The following is a 24683-nucleotide window of genomic DNA, read 5'->3' on the forward strand; positions in this document are numbered from 1 at the left end:
ACACACAGTGCCTTAAAAAAAGAGGCTGAAAAGAGAAAAATTGTGTTTGTGGGAGCTGCTTCTTTTGAAAGATTACCCACAGGAGATACAAAAAAAAACAAGGAATGTGACAAACATTCCAGGCTTTACCTGGCTCAGCCAGTCCAGCAACTCCCCAGGGATTGTCTCCTATTAATCCAAGAGCAAACTGGCCAGCAGAGTTTTCTCCCCCTGCTGTATTTCACACCTTCCTCCCAGTGCATCCCTGTGTCAGGAGCTTCCTGACATCGCTCCACAAACTCAGACTAAAACCAGCCCCGTTTTCTCACCTGGAGCCTCAGGTGTGAGAACCACGGTGCCCTCTGGAAGTGCTGGGCGGAATGGGAAGAGGATCTTTCCCTGAAGGTGTGAACCCTGAGAAAGCACCTGCTGTGCACAGTTCTAAACCTCACAGGAGGGCATTAACATTTCCTGGAGGATTCAGGAAAAGATTCTTTACAAGAAGAGGTCTTTAAAGTAAAGAGCTGTGTCATTTCTATGTCATTATTTCAGCATTAATGACCAAAATTATACGTACATACTTTTGGGCTATAGTGGAGTAACAGCAGCAATAAAGGTACGTTTACAGAAATGTGAAAGTCAAACCAAAATATTTTACTTCAAAAGAAAACATTAACAAAGTGCTTTGTTCATCTTCCATGCTGATTCTCAATTTGGTGTTTTGTCTCCATTTTCATTTCAAAGGAAGTGTTGACAGTTTGGTTTTTATTCTGATCCAGAATGAAAGCAGAATTTCCCAACATCACTCTTTCTTTTGAAGCTGAGATAACAATTCCTTATCTCGTGCCAGCAGGAGGTGCAGGCTGATCCCAGCACAAGAAGCACTTGCCCCAGGAGCAGTGGGGAATGTGATCCTGGTGACTGCCCCGCCCCATCCCATCCCATCCCATCCCATCCCATCCCATCCCATCCCATCCCATCCCTGGAGCTGTGCTCACTCTCTATTTACCACCATCACATTTTATTGTACCTGATGGAGAGGGAAAAAGGATTCCCTGACAGTTGTTAAAGTGTCCAGATTTATTTCCTTCTTTAGTTGTACTTTATTCCCAGCTTGGGAAATCTCTCTTCTCCCCACAGCAACAGTGGCTGGAGCCAGGTTTGCAAGTGAAAACCCTGGATCACTGAGGAGTGTGACTGAGTGTGTAACACACCCCACACACCCAGAGCCTTCCCAGAACCCACACAGGGCTGGGGTTTTACAGCTGGCCCACCCTGCCCATCCGTGTCCATGACAGTTTTATTCTTGATTTCAGAGAGCTGAGGCTGAGCCCAACACATCACCCAGCTGGGGACAGTGGCAGCACCAGGATCTGGCTGAACACACAGCCCAGAGCTTCTGTCACACAGAGATGTCACCAGCAAGGACAGCACAGCAGTGACCACAGAAGAATGTCAAAAATGCACACAAGAAGGAGGGAGAGGAAATGATGCTAAATGACCTCCAGAGAGTGGAACATTATGGAGAACCAGTAAAGAGTAAAAGATAAAACCCAGTTTCCTTTGAGAGCAGGTTCTGATCTATGCTCACCGTAACACAGCTGGAGCTGCAGCATGACACACGAGCACTTTGGGGGAAGTTAAATGTATTTGTCTCTTTATATCCAATATCAGACTCTTTCACTACAGTAAAACTGTAAAAGAGGAACATTTATCTGCGTTTCCTGCTGTCAAACTCGGTATACACACACTAAAACACCACACCTACAAAACTCTATCCCGACCAGACCAGCACAAAATCTTGTATTTAAAAGAAGACTAGTAAATTATAGAGCTTGCTTAAAATTTCATTTATTTGTATTGTAAGCCAAGGGATCATCCTCAACTCAGAAATGCACTGCTCAGCCTCCTTGGGAGCTGTAACAATCGGTGCACTTGTCAAAGAAAAATCCACAAGCAATTCAATGACAGAGAAAAGGGACATTTTTTACACACGTGCTCGTGCTGTGCACACACACACACACTGAGCAGTTTCCAGTTTCCCCTGTAAGCAAAATGCTGGTGAGCTCTATCCATTATAACACTGGAAATAACTAAAACACAGGAGAGGAAGGGGAAATGAGGACATAAAGTCTTTGTCAGTATTTACACATCCCATTATTAAGATAAATGAAGGCTAATTAACATGGAATTAGCCACAAGTATGAAATGCAAAATGAATTAAAACTGGTTTCTAAGTAAGATGAATATTACAATCAAGTACTGTTAAAAATAAAATATAACATGGTTTTGGAAGCTGTAGTGAAATATAAATTAATAATTCTACTAACAACAAAAAACAAAGTTACGTAATTGTTTTAAAACACTTTGGAGAGCTCCAATTATTGCTTTTTTCCTCAGAAAAAGCCCAGCAGGGGGGAACCTCCCCCATTCTTCCTGCCAGCTGATATTACATTAACAAGAGTCTTCATGTTAAAGCAAGTACTTCATATATTTAATAGCTGTTGAGAACACAACTCAGTTCTTCCTAAACAAAATGTAGCACCTCCTGTGAACATAAAAAGCACTGCTTTAATCTCTTATCAGTTCATATGCAATAATGCCTTTGTTTTGTAATGAATTCCACTCCTTCATTTGAATGTGCCTGTAGTTGCAGGGTTCTCTGTGCTGAATCACAGCTTACACAACCTCAGCTTCCCAAACTCCAGAGCCTCAGCACTGGGGCTGCAACTGTCTGGGCAGCACGACTGTGCTCTGCAGCTCTCTGTGCCTTGGAGACACCATGGAAATCAGGAATTCAGCCTGCCCAGCATGCAGCTCCACCAGCTCCTTAGATGTGGCAGCTTTACCCTGACACTTGAAAATAAAGACCAAAAGCAAGCTAATACTTCATACAAGCTCTCAGAATTGCTGGCCTGAAGGTTTACCTGTCATACATTATTTTACACTTTTTAAATCAGCAACTTTACCTTCTTTTCTCTGCCTTCTGGTTCTGAAATCTTCAATGCTTATTTGGGTTACATTTCAAACTTCTCTCAGTAGATAGAAGCGTACTCTTGCTTAAAAACTGGCAATTGAAATAGAAAATCCTAAGGCAACTTGGAAAGGCATCTCAGCTCAAGTTTAAATGACTTTCTGGCTCCCAGGCTCTCAATGAGTTAGCTGCCTCTGTCCTTCACATGTCAATTTACACTCCAGTGGCAAACACTGCGAGATAAGGGCTGGAGTCAGAGCACATTGTTTAACCAAACTGTGATTACGCCTTGCAGCAGAGGTGCAAACAAGGTTTCTGTTCCTGTCACTCCTGTGAGGTCCTGCAGTTCTGCTGTCCCTTACTCCAGGCCCCTGTCCCAGTGCTCAGCTGCCTGCAGCCCTGCTCTCTGCCAGGCTGTGTCACACATTCTCACACTCCAGGCCTTGGGAAAACCTTCCTGGGGCTCCACCCCGTGCACAGGCTATTATCTGGCAGCCTGGGATGGCACCAAGGTCGTGTTTTCCCTCCTCTCAGAACTGCCACACAAGGAGAGAGAAATGTGTGAGACAAAAGGGAGACTCCTGGTGTTTTCTTATGAAACCCTGACTGGATAGGGGAGAATGCCCTAAACTGCAATTCCTCAGAAATCCTATTTTAACTTTGGGAACATATCCTTTCCCTCATCCACAGTCCCCAAGAATTTCTCTCTAACAAATGTACAATACATGTACAGGATATCCCACCTGTGCCAGTTTTCCTTTCATTAGGGGAAGGCTCCATTATCTCACCCAGCTCCTACTTTGCCTGTTAGATACAAAAATGAGCAGTTCCAAGTAATGGCTGATGTTTTCTGCTCAACAGACTTGAAAAGTAACATCATTTTCTCTGCTGCTTCTTCCTTGAAGCACTCCTACACACACCCATGGGGCTTACACCTAGAAAATGCCCTCGGGGAGTCTGCTCTTGGATCACTGCTCTTCAGGAGTGAGTCTGCTCTTGGAGAGCTGCTCTGCAGGAGTGTCCTCACTTCCAGTTCCCCAGGGAATGGTCCCAAGCATCTTTCAGCTACTGCAATTTAAATAAGCTCTTTATGCTTATCACAAGATGATGATCATACCTTGGAAATTAAAGCTAAATGAAGTATTTTAAACAAACATCAAAGCCCTTTTGTATCCTCTTCCACTTGGAGGCTATTCATTTTGATCCCAGCATAAAGGTCTCAACTTCTCCATCCCTGGAAGTGTCCAAGGCCAGGCTGGACAGGGCTGGAGTAACCTGGTCTAGTGGAAGGTGTCCCTGCCCATGGCAGGGTGTGGAAAAAGATATCCCTGACGGTCCCTTCCAGCCCAAACCATTCCAGAATTCTGTGGTCCTGTGATCCCAGAAAAGGAGTGCCAAGCAGAAATACATTTCCATGCAGGAGAGGGGAGTCAGGGGCAGCACTGGCCATTCCCCAAGGCAGGGATGGAAAACTGGCAGTGGAATACTGCTGTTACTGTGCAGGGAATAGCACTTAAAGAGGAGGATGGATCAACAGTACCTGGGTTTGTACTCCTCACTGACAACAGTCTTGGACTGTGCCTCTTGCAATTCAATTCACATTACCAAGCCAGAGAATACATTCTTAAACTTAAGGGACTGGGGTGGCAGGCCACAACTGTACTCCACAAAGAAAGGATTCTCCTGCTGTTCTCAGCAACCATCTCAGTAGGCTTCTAGGATTTCCTGCTTTTTGTAATTTCAAGGGTTATTAGAAAATTGGAAAAAGAAATACTTTAATTCTGAGTTTCAGTAAAAGAGTTCATATTCTTCATTTATATCCTTCATGAAATGGAGTGCAAGACTTAAAACTTCTGTGTAAGAGAGCTACAGTTAGTATTTGTGGTTGGCCCCCAAGTACACAATGACACGATTTTCATACACCTTCTTCATTGTTTTCTCAATTTGCTTCAAAAACACTTGTGGAATTCTCCCACATAAAGTGTGCACTGTATCCAGAAACCTGGACTGCAGAGGGTAGTACAAGGACTGGAAGAGATTGTCTTCAAATGGAAACTAAGGAAAAGAAATAAAAAAGAATTTTTAGTTTTCAGTAGTTGTGAAAGGGCAGTGTGTAAGTTTCTGTAAGAGAAAACCTTCCATAGGTAGGGAATGTCTTGTCCCTCACCTGCTGAGTGTCACCAACCCCATCACTTCACATCCTGCCTGCCTGGGAGTGTGCATTTACAGGTATTAATATAAGATACTGTAAGGAAACAGGAGTTTTGGCAAGCAGACACACAACATCCCAGCCTCTGCCTATGGATAAGATTCTGCCCTCTGTGTGCCTGGAGGCCTGAGGTGCTCAGGGAGGAGAAGCTTTCCCTGGGAATTTATGGACCAGAGCAGCAGCCCCAGTTGCTGCAGGAGAAACTTCACTCCAGCTTTTCCTACCTTCAGTACTACAGAAAAGCAATTGATCAGCCTTTCTGATTACTATACTACAAAAGAAAAGTGTTTAAACCACCTCAAATGCATGAGAAGCCAAAACAACCATGTTCATTTGTGTCTGGTGGGTTTTACCCAAACACGACCACCCATCCCGATGGCCAGCAGAGCAATGTGAGTGAACCCACCCTGGGGCACAGGGAGGGCTCTGTGGAGGCAGCACTTACATCCCGGATCACCTCGTAGAGGGCCTTGAAGGTGGGCTGCTTGTCGTCGTGGTAGACGCCTCTGTTGCCGTGCAGGATGGAGACGCCCTCGTCCTCGGCGCCCCTGCAGTTGCTGCCGTACATGCAGTGGTCAGGCCGGTAGTTCCACTGGCAGGGGAACACGTACAGACACTCTGCCCTCAGCAGCAGGCACGGGGAGGGACAGGAGACACGTCAGACAGGAGTTACAACCAATCAAACCAGCCTGGCACCGATGGTCGGGGAATGCCCACAATGCAAGTATCCCCAGCAGAGACACCTCCTTCCCTCATGGCAACCCCACTCCCCAGCTGCTGGTCCTGAACTGTGCTGTTTGCTGGGTCCCCAGGACAAGGAGGAATTGAGAATCTGACTCCATGTTCTTAGAAGGCTAATTTCTTATTATATTGTATCATATTCATATTATATTAATGTATCATATTCATATTAAATTATTATCACATTATTTTTATACTATATAATATTTATATTGTACATACTATACTATAATATACTATTATATAATATACTGTAATATAATACAATATAACACAATATACTATACTATAACATTATGACATACTATAATATAACATAATACTATAACATACTATACTATACTATAATATAATACAATATAATACAATATAAAAACATATAATATACATATAATAACATATAACATATAATAACATATAATATCACATAATATAATATTTACATTATATATTTATATTATATTATATATGTTCATATCTATGTTGTATATGTATATTTAATATCATATATTTATATTTATATTTATATTTATATTTATATTTATATTTATATTTATATTTATATTTATATTTATATTTATATTTATATTTATATTTATATTTGATTGCATTATATTATACGGAAACTATACTAAAGAACAGAGAAAGGATACATACAGAAGGTTACAAAGAATGATAATGAAAAGTCATGACTGCGTCCAGAGTCCTGACATAGCTGGATGGTGACTGGTCATTAAGCAAAACAATTCATATGAAACCAATGAAACAACCACCTGTTGGATAAACAATCTCCAGACCAAAGCAGCAAAACAGGAAAGAAGAATGAGATAATATTGTTTTCATTCTTCTATGAGGCTTCTCAGCTTCCCAGGAGAAAAATCCTGGGCAAAGAGGATTTTTCAGAAAATCTGACAGTGCCACTGAACAGACAGGAGAACACAAAATCTGGGACTGACCACAACCCAAGGGGGCCCTTCAGAAAGCTGCAGTGAAGAACCCAAGCAGAGAGCCCACAGCAGGTGGCAGTGTCCAGCACCCTGGGCCTAGCAAGGAGTCTCGGGAGTGACAGGAGCGACTGGGGAAGCACACACAGCACCGGGCTCATGAGAAATCCAGCTCCTCCTGAAGCCAGCAAGGGAAAACTTGCAAAGCATATCCAGGGTTTGCTGCCGCTGCTGTCACAGGGGCCATGACAATTTGTTACACAGCAGAGCATAAGGGGTGGTGTATTTTATCTACAGCCCTTCAAAGAGTCATCATCCATTAATTTCACAGGTCTAGGTTATTTAGAGTTGAGCCTAATTTCTCAAAAGGGCTCATAACTCCCCTTCTCCTGGTGATTTTTTTTAAACTGCATGCACACAGTGCTTGCAATCTGCTTGTCATAAATCACTCCAGTCCCTGCAACCTTTCTGCCTCGGCCCTGGGGAACAATGAGTGATGGCTGGTGCCAGCAGGGCATGGCAGAAGCACTGAAGATCGAATTCTTCCCTTGGCCTTTCCCAGCTCCCCTGGAAGCCTGCAGCTGGTCTCGTGTGGTTCTTGAAAAGCAGAAGAAAAACTTTCTGACCTTTTCTTCCCTTCAGGCCTCTCCAGCAGAGTTCTCCAGAAAGGGAGACAGTCTTTGGAGATGGGCAAAGGGAGCAGCTCCTCAGGCCCAGGGAACAGAGCTCTCTGTGGTTTTAGCTCACATCCATAAAACGGCACCTGCAGTACTCTTGGCCAATTCCCCTCCCAGCCATTCGTAACAACCCAGAGCTGAAAACCCCAGAAAATCCAGTTTTCTGTGCTAATGGTACGCAATTCTTTCATTTTCTTTTCTTGAGCAGTCTGGTATGACACAATTCATAAAAAATTCTTTACCAGTTCTGAGGAAAGGACAGACTGTGGTGCAGAGGAGTCTCCACATGTAGCTTTGATAGAGAACGCTCACCACAATATTGAAGTTTTTTTGCAGTCTTTGTTTTTTTCCTGCACACTTCAGTGTCTGACTTCACAACTAATCTGGCTCCATATTTTTTTTTTCTCCAGGAAACCATGCTCCCATAACACTCATTTATTTTTAGAAATTAATTCCCATTCTATTTTTCCCTAGGACTGGGGGTAATCTGTGGGACAGTGATGTTTGACATCTGTCTGCAGTAAACAAATGTTTGCCTTTTGCTTTGCTTCTCCTCACCCCAGCAGTTTGCCTGGATTTGGGTATATCCAATTACCTACCCTGTGACTCCTCAGAGAAAATGCAATGGGAGCAGAATAAATAAAGATAATTCCAAACTTGTTTTATTCTTAAGATAAGTTAAGTTGACACGGTCACATAGGAAACCAGGAAAAGCAGTAGGGATGGATACTCAGCATCCATTTAGAAGCATGAAATGAAATTCTCAGCTTCTCTGGGAAGTGTGTGCTATGCTCCAGTGTTTAAATCCCTGCATTTCCCACCAGCAGGACATCAGTGACATCATCTGGTGCCTGCGGAGTCAGGTCACTCAGCTCAGAGGCTGGAAGCTGCTTTAGATGAGATATTCCAATGGCTGTGTCCACTTTCTGTCTACATTAACTCTGTTATTGATTTGCATAAGTATCACAGGTCAGTTGAATTTCAGAAAAAGTGGGCTTAGCTTTGCAGAAAGTTTGGCACTTTCACATTCAGATAAATATCTGAAACAAAAACATTTTTGCAGCTACACCCTGGTCCAGTGACACCCTGAAGCTCACACTTGACATGAACTTCACCCCTTCACTTCATCATTACTTTTACACCTCATTATTTTTTCAAACCTCCAGAAATCAGATTTATATATTCAATGGAACCAAGTCCAAGCCCCATTACCTGCAGCAATGTCAGAAATGTTTTCATAGGTTAAAAATCCTTTGAGGATACAGTTACAGAATAACTCCATACCAGACTATTTATGCATATTAAAAATAACAAATAGCAGTTAAAAAATCAAGCTCAAAATATTTTCCCAACACAGATAATGAAGACTCCAAGATCATTCCTTACCTGGGTTAAAGTAAAAAATGATATTTAGCAGATCCTGGTCTCCCCATGTGATGTAATTTTTGTACTTTTGGTACAATGGATACAACATTTCCTCCCAAGTCAAGCCACCTGGTACCAGACTGTTCTGCAGGGCAGGAAAACAAAAGCAAGGGTTTAAAATCATGATCAGTGCTGTGGTATCTGACCCAGAGTGGGCACACACAAATCTCTAAGCTTTGCTAAGCCATGCTGGACACCCAGGTGAAAAGTGAAAAACAGCCAGGAAATGCTGGACCTGGACAGGGCTGTGACAGCAGAACTCCCTGTGTTTATCTGGACAGGAAAACAAAGTCTCCTGGGCCCAGCTCTGATGTCAGCTCCTGCTATTCACAATCTTCCTATTCCAAGTAACAGAAGGGGAAAAAAGTGAAAAAGTGGAAAATGCGGGGACAAGGTGAAAACCAAGGTATAAAAGCAAGGAAAATTACAGACTAAAGATCATCCTCCCTGGGAATTATGGTAGGAAGAGCAATGTTTGGGGTTTTTTTCCTCCAGCTGTTCCAGTAACAATGTGGGAAACCCCTGGCATTGTCAGAGGAACCCCTTGGGGTGAGCAAAGTTTTAGTCATTACAGAATATGTGCTCAACAACACAGATTTGTCATGGAAACGCTCCCTTCACACTTACACCAGTTCACAGAGTCACTTATCTGCAGCAGGATGCAAATTCTATTTACAATAGATATAAAAATCACCAATTTCTCTGGATATTCACATCAAGCTTTCCAATTTTAAAAACAATACACCAACTGCACTGAAGATCTGTGAGCTTGTTCTGTCATGTACCTTTTCAGTGAAACATAAGAAATTGGGGAAGCCATTTTTAACACTGCTACCAGTCTGCTTCAGCTGCAAGTTCTCACTGTTCCAGCCTTGAGGAAGTTTCATTTATTTTAATAATCATGTTCACAACAGCTTTTAGTATCCAATTACACACATTTCGTATTTCTCTGATTCTTTGTATTCCAAACTTCATGCAGAACACTGAGCTTTCCAAGATGTGAAAACATACAGTATTTGCAGGGAATGCCATGACAAAGGAGAGGAATGATGAGGACTCCATTGATATCAGAAGGCTAATTAATTACTTTATTATACTATATTATTCTATATTATATTACATTACATTTAAACTGAATCTGCCAAGCACTCAACTCTGCACACCACTGCACAACAACTTGTGAGTGTCAGCCAACAGTCCCAACACACACACACTTGGCCGTGACAGGCCAAGGAAACAAAACACCTGGGTAAACAATCTCCACATTGCATTCTACTTTGGCACAAACAGGCGCAGCAAACGAGACAAGAATTGTTTTGCTCATTCTCTGAGGTTCAGAGAACGTGAACCCCAGAAACACTCTTGGGAAGACTGCCTTGCTTTTCTGTGTGAGAAGAAACGTGGTTACACAAGCACAGCAACCCCGAGCGTGTGCAGGAGCTGCACCTCCCTCACCTTGAAGCGGGCGCTGCGGATGCGCGTCAGGTTCATCAGCATCACGCCCGAGTTGAGGCCGGTGCTGCCGTAGAAGGGGTGCCGGGCGAAGCGGCTGTACCAGCCAATCTTGGGCATCTCGTGCTCGGGGGCCATGGCAGCCAGCTGCGTGGAGTTGAACTCCCTCAGGAGCTGCCAGATGTCATCGATGGGCCTCAGGAACAGCACGTCAGTGTCCACGTAAAGCAGCGAATCCACGTCCTTTAAAATCACCTTTGGGGTTTGCGCACGGCATGGGAAACAAACCAGAGAGGCAACAAACACAAAGGTTAAAGTAAAAGTCCCTTTTGCCAATAAACTGATCATTTGGAAGAGGTTATTGATTTATCAGCTAAATGTAACTACACAGAGGAACATCAGTTATCAGATTACTGGCTTCTTGTTTGCTGTGGGGTTTTTTTGAAATGCACAATAAAGCAGCGACTAGAGCACTGAGGCTGGATTAACCTTCCTATGAAGCAGCAATTCACTGAGCTCCCAAAAATACCTGCAAGGAATACTTAGTACCTGTTCAGAAATTACATGTAAATAAAATGTATTTACAGAGCTATTTTCATGATCTCCACTGGCAGAAAGGGCAAGCCAGGTAACCCAGGAGACCAGAATATTTAGATTTACCTTCATATATAATTAATATATACAACTGTTTCACATTAATCAAGACAACCCCATTGATCACCAACATATGTGCATCCCCCTGAAGAACAAAATTTGGTTATTAAACAGAAATGTCACATTAAAATACACCAGGTTGTACTCTGAGCTCTGTTACCAGATTCTGTACAAAGAATAACCACAGTAAAGTTGGTCAGGTCAGAAGGGTGTAACTGTAGAGCCAGGATATTTCAGCGGTTCCTGCTGACCATGTTCCCCCTTGTGGCTGCCCAAATCCTTACACACTCCCTCATTAATATCCATGGAGGGACAATCACCTGGTGCTTCAAGTCTTTGTAAAGGAATAAAGATCATTACCTACAGCTGACCACCAGTGCCAACTGCATTTTCATTGCTCTTCTTCATTATTTGCTAAAACTGTCCAAAATTTCCTTAAGTACTGAAATCTTCTTACTTTAAGTACTGAAATCATCCTACTTTGGTCTAGCCAAAACCCCTATTTGCTTATCTCTCTTTCTTTGAAAAGCAAACCCAAAGGGCTTTGGATTTTCACCATGTGGAACACAACAATCACTCTCTCATCCAACTGCAATAACATTAATGACAAACTCTCCTACTTATGCAAGTGAAAAGAAATTCTACCAAAGAAATTGGGTTTTACATAAATTCTAATGTATTGTGACTGAGGATTACCTTGAAATAAGAGTGAACAACATTAGGATTTATGGGTGGAAAAGTGGGTGAAAAATATCACCTCTAAGCATGCTCAACAGGAATCCACTAAGATGCCAAATCCCTGAGTAAAGACTTAAATGAGATTTTTCACCTGACTCAACACATTGGGATTCAGACCGACATTTAGTCAAGTTTAACAAATCCCTGACCTGTATTTCTGACAGGATAACTACATGCTCTTCCTACAGAACAGGGCAGCCAGGAGAAGGAACTGTCTCTGCATTTTCAACAAAAGTTAGGCTTACAACAAATTCTAAGTAAACACATTCAACACAGTCCAGATCTCTGCTGGATGGAAGATTATAGAAATACAGCATTTTCTCACAAAAACCCCACAAACCACCATGTGGAGGTATCTGTAAGTAAGTGACAAAAACTGTACAGTAATACACTAAGAGCTCAGAGTAAATATTGGCAGATGTTAAGTATCCTCAAGTCCAGTATTAAAAAACCAAACCAATAAAAAAAGACAGGTACTGTAAGAATAAATCAATAGAAGATTTATTTAGAAGTCTAAAAGGAGGAAAGGTTGTCAGTTTAAGGATATTCTGGGTATTGTGTATTAATTATTCTGCAGCACCTAGGAGCCCTGATTCATAGGGATCTGCTATATGAAGTCACATCAAATCAAAATGCATTAGAAAAAGAAAAATGACCCCCAAATTTAGTCTGAGACAGGAGGGAACACTGGAATACAAGCAGAGCAGACTTTGCCTGTGGATCCACAGCACACTGCAGACCATGTAGGATTTCTGTCTAAGGGGGCCATGGTAAAAAGGCAAATTGAGGCATTTTCCAGCAGGAAAAACTGACCCCAGTTCAGGGGGAAGTTTAATGGGTACCTACAGACCCTCCTCATCCTGCCCAAGCATAAGTCACAACCTGACCACTGCTTCCTCCAGCAGAAAAAGCCATTCTTTCAGCAGCTTTCAAGACAGAAATAAATCTCAATCTGTGGAAGTCCATGGACTGTTATAATTTTCCTACAGCTTCAAGCAGGTATTGCAGTTCTTTGTGCAGTGCCTGCCAGCACCTGGCCCCACCTTGCATTCCTCCTCTCAGGATTCACATGCTCTCCTTCCTGCTGGCTAAAAGATTCTTCTTCTCCTGTGTCCAAGGTGTTGCCCTGCAATGACACCCAAGTGGCTAAAAAAGAGCTGTGCTACCTCCTTTAAGCCCTTCCCACTTTCACATGTTGAGTGTTAAGACTCCTTTAAAAGCTGCAGATGTCAGTTTGAATTGCTCACATCACTCCTGGCTGTGCCTTGGGTAGGGGGGATTTAATTTCACCCACTGCAGCTGTAGGAGTTGCTCACAGAGGAGGAACCTCAGTGCAGGTTACAAGTGACACACAGTGACCTGGAGCAGGAGCTCTGCCAGGCTGTGTCTGGAGGTCTGAGCTCACACAAACCATGCACACACACCTGACAGCCTGGGATTTTGGAAAGGGATGGCCAGAAACACAGCAGCTTGCTCTGCTTGTCTTCCCCTTGCTCTTACATCTTAAAAGTGTGATTTTTCTTTTTTTTTTCTTGCAGCTACTTAGATTATTCTTAGTAAATCTGTCAAAAAGTTCTACATAGAACTGGCTATATTTAGCCTGGCACTTCTCTTAAATACTCAATTATCTGTAATTTGGTTTCACAACTTCTGTCTCCATAGATTCTCCCTGTGTTAGCAAGGTTGGCAAAGAATAACACACTCCTGAGTAAACACACACTGGTGCACTGTGAAGCTGGGCTACCTAAGGGTTTGTGAGGGCTCATGGGGCAGCTTAGCACAGCTTTATCCAAAAGCAGGGACAAATCACCAAGCTTAATGCTAGAGTAACAGTGCCACAAAGTTGATTACTAAACCTCACTGTGGTAAGAGATTAACTCAAGTTACAGCAGAGACTTTTGTTTAGATAAGGCCTTGGCATCTATTCCCCCTGGGCTGGATACTTGAGCATCCCTCAAGAGGAAAGCTGCAACACAGGGATATTGCTAATCTATCTTAAAAGCTCTTAAGTAGATTAAGTGTTTTGAGAAGGGCTCTAAATGTTCATCCAAAAATCATCCAAAAATCCCTTAGGCATTTCAGGATACTTTAGCTGATTGTTTCGGTAGCTCCAGAAGGGCAGCACAGAGACAGCTGCAGCCACCCTGAGGGACCAACATCCCTGGGAGCAGAGGATGTTCCTCACCTGCTGTCCCAACACCCGTGGCAGGAGTAAAAAACAGCTCTCAGTGGCAAATGTGATGTCTCAGAATGCCTCTGAAAAATGCAGGATGCTGTACAGTCTTCCTGAATATTTCAGCATCCTGGGCAGAGTCAACAAGTTGGGAATGTGCACTTCAACCTGTGCCCAGGACAGAACAGTTCAGTACTGCAAACTGCAGGGTCACATCCCACAGCTCTGCCTTCACCACTGGGTAAAAGCACTGAAAGGTTCTTACCCCATTCTCCCTGAACACATCCCTCAGACCCTCCTGTCCACTTTCACACGCCTGCTGGTGCTGCAGAGATTTCTTTGGCAGGAAAGGCACTTGTGAATCAAAGACTCGCATTCCACTCGGGTTTAGCATTATCAGGAGCAAGACAATTTGCACAACTGAGAGCTAAGCAGCTGATAACTACTGCTCTCCTGGGGTCCTCCCGAAATCCAGGCACATTTCATGCTGCTGCAGGGAAAAGTGCTCTCAGTACAGAGAAGGGTGAAAAATACCCAAACTGATATTCTGCTGGCATTTATTAAAAATAAAAGTCAAACTAGTTCTCTAAACAGTGAACCAGTGAATACTTGGAACCCTCTGCTCCCACTGTGTGCTGACAGTTCAAGTGGCATATCAGAACCCAGTTATCAAACACCAAAAAACCAAATTAATGGCTGGAATTGCCCAGAAACAACCTAAGGTTGTGCCAGCCTGTGAACTCGAGCCCCAAACCTTGAGGGTCCCCCAGGACATTTGCCACATCAGCTATGATGATGGCTTGTTTATTATACCCACATCAACTCCGTGTCAGCTGCAACTCCTCTCGGACAGCCCCTCCTACACAAAGCCATAAACCTCAGCCTGACCACACGCAGCATTTTGCAACTGCCCCTAGAGAAACAAACATCCACAGCTGCCCCCTCATTCTGCTAACACAACAAGCAACAGTCTAATACTCCTTAAAACAAGTTACTGGAGGAATTCAGCAAGGTCTGAGTGACAAAAAGGGATCAGTAAAAGCGCTGCCCAGCATGAATGCATAACCTCTTTCTGTCATCAGAACAGTGAAGAGAAATAAAAGCTAAGTAATTCTTATTAGTCTCCCAAAATGACAGAAAGTATCCCAGAAGAATACAGATTTCTGTTCACCTAGGACATCCTGACACTGTATGGAACAAGCTAACACTTAGGGATTATCTTCCAGGTGATACAAATATTTACTCAGGGGAGAGAGGATCCCTGCTGCACTTGGAGTTACTTCCAGCCCATCTGGCCTTTGTGCTGTTGATAGTCCACCCCTAAATGGCAGATCAGCAGAACTGCTGACAGCACATATTTTCTCACATATGTATTCACAGGCCACGTATCTGGACATGCAGCTGTCTCTGATTGCTTCCATCTGAGAGGGGAAAAGATTTCTTTGTCCCCCCTCCACTTCTCCTGAGACAGCCATGAAGAAATCTGGACCATGTGAACAGCTTGTCACTTCACTGGAGTCACCCCAATCAACAGCAACCCACGAGGTATTTTTGATAGATGTTCTCAGTTCCACAGAAATTGCTTTACGCAATTCAACTGCTGATATGCAAAATTGGTATCAACACTTCCCTTCTCTCCAAGTTTACAACACTGAGTATAAAATAACTTTTCAGTGAACTTGAAGAGTCCAGGATAGACCAAGCTCTTGCATGAAATCCAACTTCAAACACACAGGAATTATTATCTTAAGGGCAATTCTAACAGTCTTGGAAAAAATAAGTAAAACTCAAGGAAAAGGGAATGCTGAGAGCATCAGTTTAAGGGCTAACATATGGAAAGGAAGATGGTGGGTAAAGAGGACATGTAAAGAATGTTATTTACAAAAGGCACCCAGCACCTACCCCAAAAGATCTGCCCTGACAGAGGTCTCACATTTTCTCTGGAGTCTGGAGAGCCCGAGAGGCTCATGGAACCAGAGACAAATCAGAAACACACATCCTTTGTTAGCCAGGAAAAAGCCGGGCTGGATTTCTGCGTTGTTTTTTTGGTTTTTTTTTTTAACAGTGTCTTAAAGTTCAGACTAAAATTATCTTTAAGCAGATGTTTCAGCCTGAAAATGGTTTTAATATTATACCAGCAAAGCTTCCTTTCTGTGGAATTAACCTTTTCCTGAAGCAACCTACTCAGGAATGCAGGTGCCTTACCGGAAGAAAGAGGCGCTGGGCAGCACATGGTTTGAATAACTTCTTCCATTCCTGAGCATTTCCTACTGAGAAGGTTATTGGGTAAATGTTGAACTCAAACTTCTTTGTGTATGAGGAAGGCCACTCCTTTAACTGAAAGACATGGTGGGAGGAAATCAGACACTACATGTTATAGAGCTTTTGTAAAAAAATGCATGCATAAGGAATTTATAAGTGTGGACAGCAAGCAACGTGCTCAGCTGCTACTTGTTAATGTCATCTTCTCAGAGATTTAAAACTTACAAGTATTTATTTATTTATTTACCAAATGACAAAGAAACTCACCTTTGTCTCAAATTGAGGCTTAAGGGAATCCTCAGCAAAGATGTGGAAGCAGAGCCTCCTGCTGCTGAAGAGAACTGCTGATTTCAGCATGATCAGGGTCTCCTCCAGCCGGTCCCCACATGCCACCACTGCCAGATGCATGCACTGCAAGGACGGGGGCTCCTTTGGATGTTTCTGCTCTCCAGGCTTCCTGAAAATTCAGGGATAGGCACACAAAAATTACTGAGGTAGACATGAAGAGAATCCCTGATTAACAGACAGCAGGGTTCGTTTTATTCTTCATCATTTTGCAAGGGACCAGGAGTTTTTTTCTGGTTAGATATCAACAGAACAAGCAAATAGCATGGTAATTCCCGTCCATGGTACAGACCAACAGTGTTACAACTGTAACATAAAGAAAAAGGCTATTTTCTGTTATTTCTACATTTCTGAGCTTGCAAAAATCACTGCACTACAGACACAGATGAAGCCAGTTTCACTTCACCCCAAACCAGACACCACCTTGCTCTGTGCAAATGACAGCTCTTTCCCCAGCCCAGAGGTCACAAATCCAGAACAGTTACAGCTACCCAGCCAACTTTCTAACACAATGCAGAACACACAACTGCATCCAGCAACTTCATTTCCTAGCTCATAATGGCTAGATTGGAAGAAGACATCCATACTTTTTAAAAAACCCATTGCATCCATATGTAAATTGTTCTAACAGTTAATTAATTTTCTATTAAAGATGCATGCCTTAATCCTTGCCTGAAGGTACTGGCAGAGTTTCAAAGGACTGCTCTCCATATCACCCCATGGAATCCATGAGACTTTGCTAAAATAGAGATTTTTGAAAACAAATACAGTCACATATCCCAGATGAATCAGACTATATTCCAAGGGCCAAACTGGGATTTTCACTTAGCACCCACCTGTGTGGGCTTTAGATAGATTTCATCCAGATATAGGGAACACAGCAAGAGGCACAATGAAGCTTCCTGCTAGCCAGAAAAATCAGGTTCCCCTGGGGAGCTAAAGACCTTTTGAAAGCAGTCTTTTGGTTCTGAGCTTAGTGTGGAGGTAAAAATTGCATCCTCCAGGAATGTTTGCACCATGGTGTATCCACATTCCAACACAGAGGGCACTTAGCCTCCATCACACAGGATGGAGCTGACCAAGCCACCAAATCCCAGGCACAGAAATCATTCCTGGAGAGTTCAAAAGGCAAATCATAGATCACTGCCTGCTCTGGACATACCTCTGAGCAGAGCACATCAATCCCAGCCCTGCTCAGAGCACACAATTACACACACAATTAATCACTGGAGTTAATGCTACAAACAGAAGTTCTAAATAAGGACAAAAATGACAGTTTAAAGCTGTTCTTATTTTTTCCAGACACTCTGTGTAACAGCAGCATTCTACCCTTCAGAGTAACCCACCTCTGTGTAAAGGAACACCAGGCACTGACACTTCACTGACTGTACACAGCAACACGTTTCATTAAGGGTTTAAAATCTTCTGCTTTAGTCCTAATTAACCCCCAATTTCATCAGTGTATAAATAATGGAATATTACATCTATGTGAAGTGGTATTTACTTTCCAACCTATTAGTGTAAAAATTGCTGAATTATTGAAGTGAATAATTAGCTGCTGATACAGATCACCTTTCCCCCCTTCTCTCCATCTGTGTAATGTTTCCCCTTAATTGAGCCTCTAAATCAAGCCATGCACAGGCTGGGAGCTGCTTTGATGTAGCTTCTGGCAGTGGAATTCACTGGGAGAGGGACTAAACCCTGCACTTTTATTGGAACATTTCAAAACCCCACACCAAAGCACTCAGCTTTCCTGGGCAGTTTTAGCCACAGTGAGCTCTGCATTATGCAGCTGTTCTGCATAGTGAAAAATCCAGTATGTGCAGACAACACTTCCAAAGGACACACTCAGCAGAAGCCATCCCCGGTGAAAGCAGAATGCCTGGAAAGCCCATGGGAGTAAGGATAACAACACACATCCAACACAGACACTGTGGAGGAGAAAGCTGAGCCTTGGAGGTGAGGGATTTCCAACATTGCAGGGGTTCAGGAGCCTGAAGTGGCCTGAACTGGAATAAAGATCCCAGAAAAAGGAGCTATTTGAACTACATCAGTCATAGACTGGGACACTGAGGGCAATAATCAGTGAGAGAAGTAGCAATGAAGTATAGAACTTTGGGACACAATATTTTGCATGTCCTTTGTAAGTACATAAAGAAACTTTGATGGCAGTGAAAACAAAGGTGAGCTGCAGTGAGAGATAGGTCCACAGCAGATGCATTTGACTGCAATTTTAACTTAGCCTTCAAAAAATAACAATTATCCAGAAGCCTGAGAAGGGGCAGGTGTAGAAGAGGCAAAGTCAAAGTGCCTGGAGGGCAAACAAGCAGATCATGGCAAAGAACATCCCAACTCCCCTTCCCTGTTCATGCAGGCACCCCTTACAGGGCCCGGAGAATGGAAAGGACAGGAGGAACAGCTGGAGGGAAGGACATCCCCTAAAGATGTGCAGGACACAGCCAAGCTGTCCCACCTGTAAAATGGGAACAGCTGTTATGGCTCTAAGAATTTCCCACCTCAAGAGACTCCCAAGACATTAAAAAGCCCAAAGACCAACAGAGTAATGCAATTATTATCATTAGCCAATTCTTCCTAACATTTATATTCATTCCTTTATAATTCAACTTGTCTGTTATGAACAGTCTCTAGCTGGATTTTATAACCTAAATTAAATATTAAAGCACACTGAAAGCAATGCAGAGACCTGGACCCTAAAGTTTAATATGTTTGACAAGAACAAATACACAAACTAAGATTGAGCACTCCAGAAACCATCACAAAATACTTGCAGAACACATCCCCACAGAGTGGCTGAAGACCGAACTCGATAAGATGGAGCACAATAAAATGTTTACAGCAAAAACCTTCCAACAATACAGAACAACTCCCATCCAGTTGCTCACTCGTATTTTATTTACTGAATACAATTTCTGCAGAAAGGCACTGACACAGCAGGAGCAGCCTGAGTGCTCAAGCACAACAGTGTGCATTCCTAGGTCTTAAAGTTTAGATTACATGTAATTTTCTTATTAGTCACAGCCAAAGTGCCTCAAACATAATTAACCCAAAACCTGTCTAAATCAATCCAAATCCATTCAAAATAATGCATTCCCACCTCATTTCAGAGCCTGCTAATCTATTCAAGCCTTCAAATTTATTCCTGAAAGATAATGCATGCAGACACTTCCAAAATGCAATATAGCTGTTGATGTTTGAAACCTTCTTCCCATTATGATCTCATTTACTTTTGCAGCACAAACAAGGGTAGATTTAGGCATTGTATCAAAACTGGTGATTCACTGAACAGGCTCCTTCCCTGAGAGCCACCCCTGAGCCAACGTCCCAGCAACAGCTCCTTGATGTGAAACACATTTTCTTGCACACTTTGAAATACAGATTTTTTAAATCAACGTTTCTCACTTTGCAGCAGTTGCACAAAACCAACTGGAGCTGCTGTCAATCCAAAAATGGTTAAAGTTTCAACCGTCTCCTACCGCTGAGAGAAAGGGAAAAAAGCCACTCAAAACCAGAATGGATGTTTCTCTCTCCTTTTATGAAGTGGGTTCTGTATGAAACAAGTATGAAATACTTGGGGTTTCAGCATGTTACTATCAAACTCAAGCCAAACTTGCATCTGTGTGCACAGAGGCTGCACAGAAAGAAAAAGTATCTTGACAGGTTGCCATGCAAGGGATGTTTTGTATTGGAAAAGTTACTTTCAGGGAACTAAATGTGCTGGAGAAGGTTCCCTTCCCCTGCCTTGCCACGCTGGTTTAAAAGAGAGCTTGGTCACATCTGCCCTTCAAATGTAAAATGATCCTCCTTCTTTTTGATACTTTGCACACATGGGTTTGGCATGTATTTCAAATTCTTTATATAAAACAGTCTTACTGAAAGCATAGAACTTGCTACTTCCAACAGGAACGAGCAGTAAAACCACCACAAAAAAATCAAGTTTTCAAAGCTAACCAGAAACTTATCTAGATTTGTCAAAATTACCTAATGACCAAAGCAGGACACATGAATGTCACTGCTAACATTTGTGAAGCACCAGGCTAAACCAGCTAATGACATGTGCCCACATTAAGCTTTATTATAGCTTCTTTTGTTAAAAGAATTCTGCACTGCTTAAAAACTTAAAACCCGATGTCTTCTGATATTATGGGACAACAGAAAGCAGTATTACAAATCCCAGTCAAAATACAATTCATCTTCCCTGCATGATGCTGATTCTCATGAAGCAATCTCAAATCCTAAGTTACACCTTTGTTTCTCAGCTGAGCTCAAAACTTGCACCCTCTGACAAACCACCTTGACAAAACTGAATTTGAATGTTTTACATTCAAGTTCTGTCAATCAACTCTGCAGTCTCATACAAGCATGTACACAGTAAGATCCTACAGTCCTAATCAGATTTGTTATCCTGAATGAATCAGTTAGATAAAGTGTGATCTCTTGCATCAAATAAAAAATAATGTTCCTTTGCTCATAAGGAGGAACTAAAATGATAATCATGGCCTGTTTCTTACAATCCAAATTCAAACCCCCCACAGTGCTTTCAGTTTAGCTTGGATCAGACTTTCTAAACCAAGCAGACCCCACCACCTGATGCCTTTCCATCACCTCCACTTCAAACCACTTATGTCACACCCTCCCCACAAAAATTCTTTTTTTATGGATACCCTCACCTGAATAAATTGTAGTAGTAACTAATATAACACAGAATCTTTCAGCAAAGGGCTGAACAGGACCTACAGAATTGTGCTTCTCAGTTATACAAACTCCTGCTGGGGCCAATGGTGCAGGATGACACAGGAAAAAACAACCACCAAGCCCCACAAACAAAATTCTGAAGAAAATGCACACTTTGAATACTAAATTCCTCCCCCCCTCCCTTTTTTTTTTTGCTATTGTGTTGCAGACCTTGTGAAAAGGACTTGCAAAGTCAACAAATAATCAAAAAGTTAGATAATGTCAAATTGTGAAAGATGAAGATGCCACTGCAAAGCGCTTTGAAGTGGAATGGCTGTTTACACTCTTTGGCAGTTCCACACTTCCCGGGCTCCCTCCTTCAGTGTTCTTCTTGATTTCCATGATAATCACAGAGATATGCCTTAAAGAAAAATGACTTCAGGAGGTACAGTTGCTAGCGGAAATAATCCTGCTTTAATACCGGCATTTAAATTCTGTCCGTGGCCCACTCTCAGCCCCAGAAAACATCTCCTGCATTCAGTGGGGTAACAATGCTGGGAGAAACCAACTGCTTTAATAAGTTAAGGAGTAAGAGCTCAAGAAACGGGAATAGTCTTTCATTCACAACATCACTGTGAAATCATGAATCAGAGACACAAAGACATACCAAGTTAATTAGATATATGAGGTCACACTGACCATAATATAATTGGAATGCAAAGGGGAAAACAAGTCCTCCACCCACTGAAAGCTGCGCTTTTTCTCTACTAATTAGTTTTTTAAAAAATACCCTGCCTGTAAGGTGCTGGGACAGGAAACTCACCACACCACGATTTAAAACACCTTTAAAGTTCTGCTGAATTAATTTACATCTAAACAAACATTCAAAACAAAAAAGCTGCAAAGTTTAAAATCTGCCAGTGCCTCCGCAGTTCGGAACCCAGCGGCAGCACACGGAATGAGGAGCCGCGTTCCCTTTTCCCTGGCAAACCCTGGGAGCGCACTCCGGAGGTGACAGCAGCCCCTGAGCGCACACAGCAGCAGCACAGTGCCCACGTCAGCCTCCCAAACAGGGCCAGCAGCGAGGCAAAAGCCGATATTTCAGAACCTGCTCCCGGAGACGAGGGAACCCCCCAGCTTGGGCACGGGGAAAACCTTCCCTGGCACCTCTGGCAACTACGCTGCCAGGGGAAACGCGCACGGAAAGTTTGTACTTGCGAACCCCAGCAGTTCGCAAGGCTCTTTTATCGCCCATCGCTAGCGGGGGAAGAACATCTGGGAGAGGGAAGTGCCCGACGGACACCGAAGGGACACTGCCGAGGGGAGCAGCGGGCGGCCACGGGCACAGCGGGCGGGGATTCCCAAGGGCAGGGGCCGGGGCACGGAGCTCCCCCGTTACCTGGCGCTGGCGCTGCCGCCGCCCGCGGGGCTCCTCCTCGGCGGGCTCCGGCCGAGGCGCGGCGGGCGGCGGGCGGGCGCGGAGGGCGCGGGCGGCGGGGCCGCGCTGCCCGCCAGCAGATAGAGCAGCAGCAGCACGGCCAGGCACAGCAGGGCCGCCGCCACCTTGCAGGGCCGCCGCATGGCCGGGTCAGCACGGCCGCATGGCCGGGTGCGCCCCGCGGCACGGCCGGGCCAGCAGCGCCGCACGGCCGCGTCCCGCCGGCCGCATCGCCTCAGCCCGGCCCGAGCGGGGACGTGGCCGCACGGCCCGGCCCGAGCGGCGCGGGGCGGGGCGGAGAGGGGCGGGCCGCGCCTACCGTACTGCCTGGAGTAGCGGCCCGGCCCCGGGAGCGCCGGGCACGGCCGAACGCCGGGCTGTGCCTCAGGCTGGGTGCTCCTAACGCGGCACCCACCGCTGGTACTTCGAGGGAGCTTTGCTTTCACGGCTGCGAGAGCGTGAGTGTGATCAGGAGAAGAAGGGGAAACTCGTCTCGACAGCGCCTTTCCTCCGCCGGTGCTAACGGGGAAACCGAGCCTCCCTCCGCCTTGCTGCCCCGGTTTATCCCTTGCAGGCAGCGCGCACTCCTCATTCTATCTGCACCCAGGGCAGGTGAACGAGAAAGCGCAATGTTTGCAGGAGGAACAAGGCGCCACTCACTTGTGGGTGGCTTTGTCCCCGTGTGACCCATCCGAGCCAGTGTGCCGTGGGACATCAGCAGAAATCACAACACTCAATTTCACAGAGGTAAATCCTGCTTGGGGTCATAATCTGATTTACGAACTGAAATGTACAGAATGACAGAAATAGACCTTGAAATGTACAAAGTGACAGAAATAGACATTGAAATGTACAGAATGACAGAAACAGACTTTGAAATGTACAGAATGACAGAAATACAAGGATTCTTGCTGCCCCGTGGAGCTGGAGTACAAGCTGTGCAAAGAATGGAGACACCAAATAGGAGAGAAGGGAAAGTGGAACCCAGTTTAGCACTAGAGGAACCTTGTGTCCCTCATGGAGCCGCTGAAGTGACTCTGGCATTCACTTGGCAGTGGAACTGTACAGCCTCTTACACTGTCACATCACAATGTAAATTACAGCCCATTTTACACTGCTCACACCACATGCCTTCGCCAGCGGTGTCCCAAAATGTCCTTTGCCTCAGCATCAGCCCAAATGCAATGAACAACTACGGTTTCAAGAGTTTCATCCAACTCGGATTGTGGCCAGATATGAAAATGTAAATTACTTCATGCTAAGAGAAAATAGCAATACTAAATGAGAAACTACAGAAAAACCACAATGCATAAACATATGCTCTTTCCCAAGAATATATGGACTATAATAAAACCCTACCAAACTTTATACTTAATGAAAAAAAGTACCAGTGGTTGAAATCCTCGAGCTGTTCAAATGTGTGATTTTTGTATCACCAATACAATCACTTTCTTCTCTAGATGTATCAATTAAGCCCTTTTAGTAATTTTGTTTTGGATTACTATTTCCAAGGTTGCCAGATTTACTCATTACTATTAGCAATGTAGAGCAAATTGTGCTTATCATTTACAAAGCTTTATGTTTCTATTTCCCAAGCAACCAGCAAGTTGTCCTAATTACTTGCCCACAACATTGTAGAAAATTCATTTTAATTCTTCTGTGCTCCAGTAAATATGTACCAGCTAAATTCCATTCATCAGAGAGATGCACTAATAGATGTAGTCTTTGTGCATTTCCAAATAAAACTTTTTCATTGCAGCTCTAAAAAAATTCAGTATGTATTTTACAGAACAAAGCAATTCACATTCCTTGGAGATGCTACTTCACCCTTTACTTGGATGGAAAAGCAGAATGGCTGATGCACCACTTTCTTCACTAAAATCAATATATAAATAGTTCTGTTACAAGGAAAGTATTAGCACAAAAAAAAAAAAAGGCTGGGAGTTCTTAGGCTCTAAAAAACAATTCTGAGGCAGTCTT

General features: G+C 43.6%; 1 protein-coding gene across 1 annotated transcript; it reads right to left on the reverse strand.

The window, feature by feature from the left end:
- Nucleotides 1-1088: 1088 nt before the first annotated feature.
- Nucleotides 1089-23008, reverse strand: GXYLT2 (glucoside xylosyltransferase 2). The gene is made up of 7 exons (XM_074550341.1): nucleotides 22665-23008; nucleotides 16496-16685; nucleotides 16172-16303; nucleotides 10405-10656; nucleotides 8911-9034; nucleotides 5608-5780; nucleotides 1089-5008 (listed from the first exon to the last, which is right to left on the reverse strand). Exons 1-7 carry the CDS (start codon nucleotides 22844-22846, stop codon nucleotides 4826-4828), a joined length of 1236 nt encoding a protein of 411 aa, XP_074406442.1. The 5' UTR covers nucleotides 22847-23008; the 3' UTR covers nucleotides 1089-4825.
- Between the last annotated feature and the right edge of the window lie 1675 nt (nucleotides 23009-24683).

Source organism: Zonotrichia albicollis, chromosome 12, assembly GCF_047830755.1.
Source record: "Zonotrichia albicollis isolate bZonAlb1 chromosome 12, bZonAlb1.hap1, whole genome shotgun sequence".
Lineage (NCBI taxonomy): Eukaryota > Metazoa > Chordata > Aves > Passeriformes > Passerellidae > Zonotrichia > Zonotrichia albicollis.

What these genes read in the sequence shown, in the direction of transcription:
- GXYLT2 (XM_074550341.1), bottom strand. Translation starts at nt 22,846, where the DNA reads ATGCGGCGGCCCTGCAAGGTGGCGGCGGCCCTGCTGTGCCTGGCCGTG. An exon ending in AGCCTCAATTTGAGACAAAG is followed by an intron (nt 16,304 to 16,495) that starts GTGAGTTTCTTT and finishes CATGTCTTTCAG; the next exon opens with TTAAAGGAGTGGCCTTCCTC. An exon ending in CATTTTTTACTTTAACCCAG is followed by an intron (nt 5,781 to 8,910) that starts GTAAGGAATGAT and finishes TGCTGAGGGCAG; the next exon opens with AGTGTCTGTACGTGTTCCCC.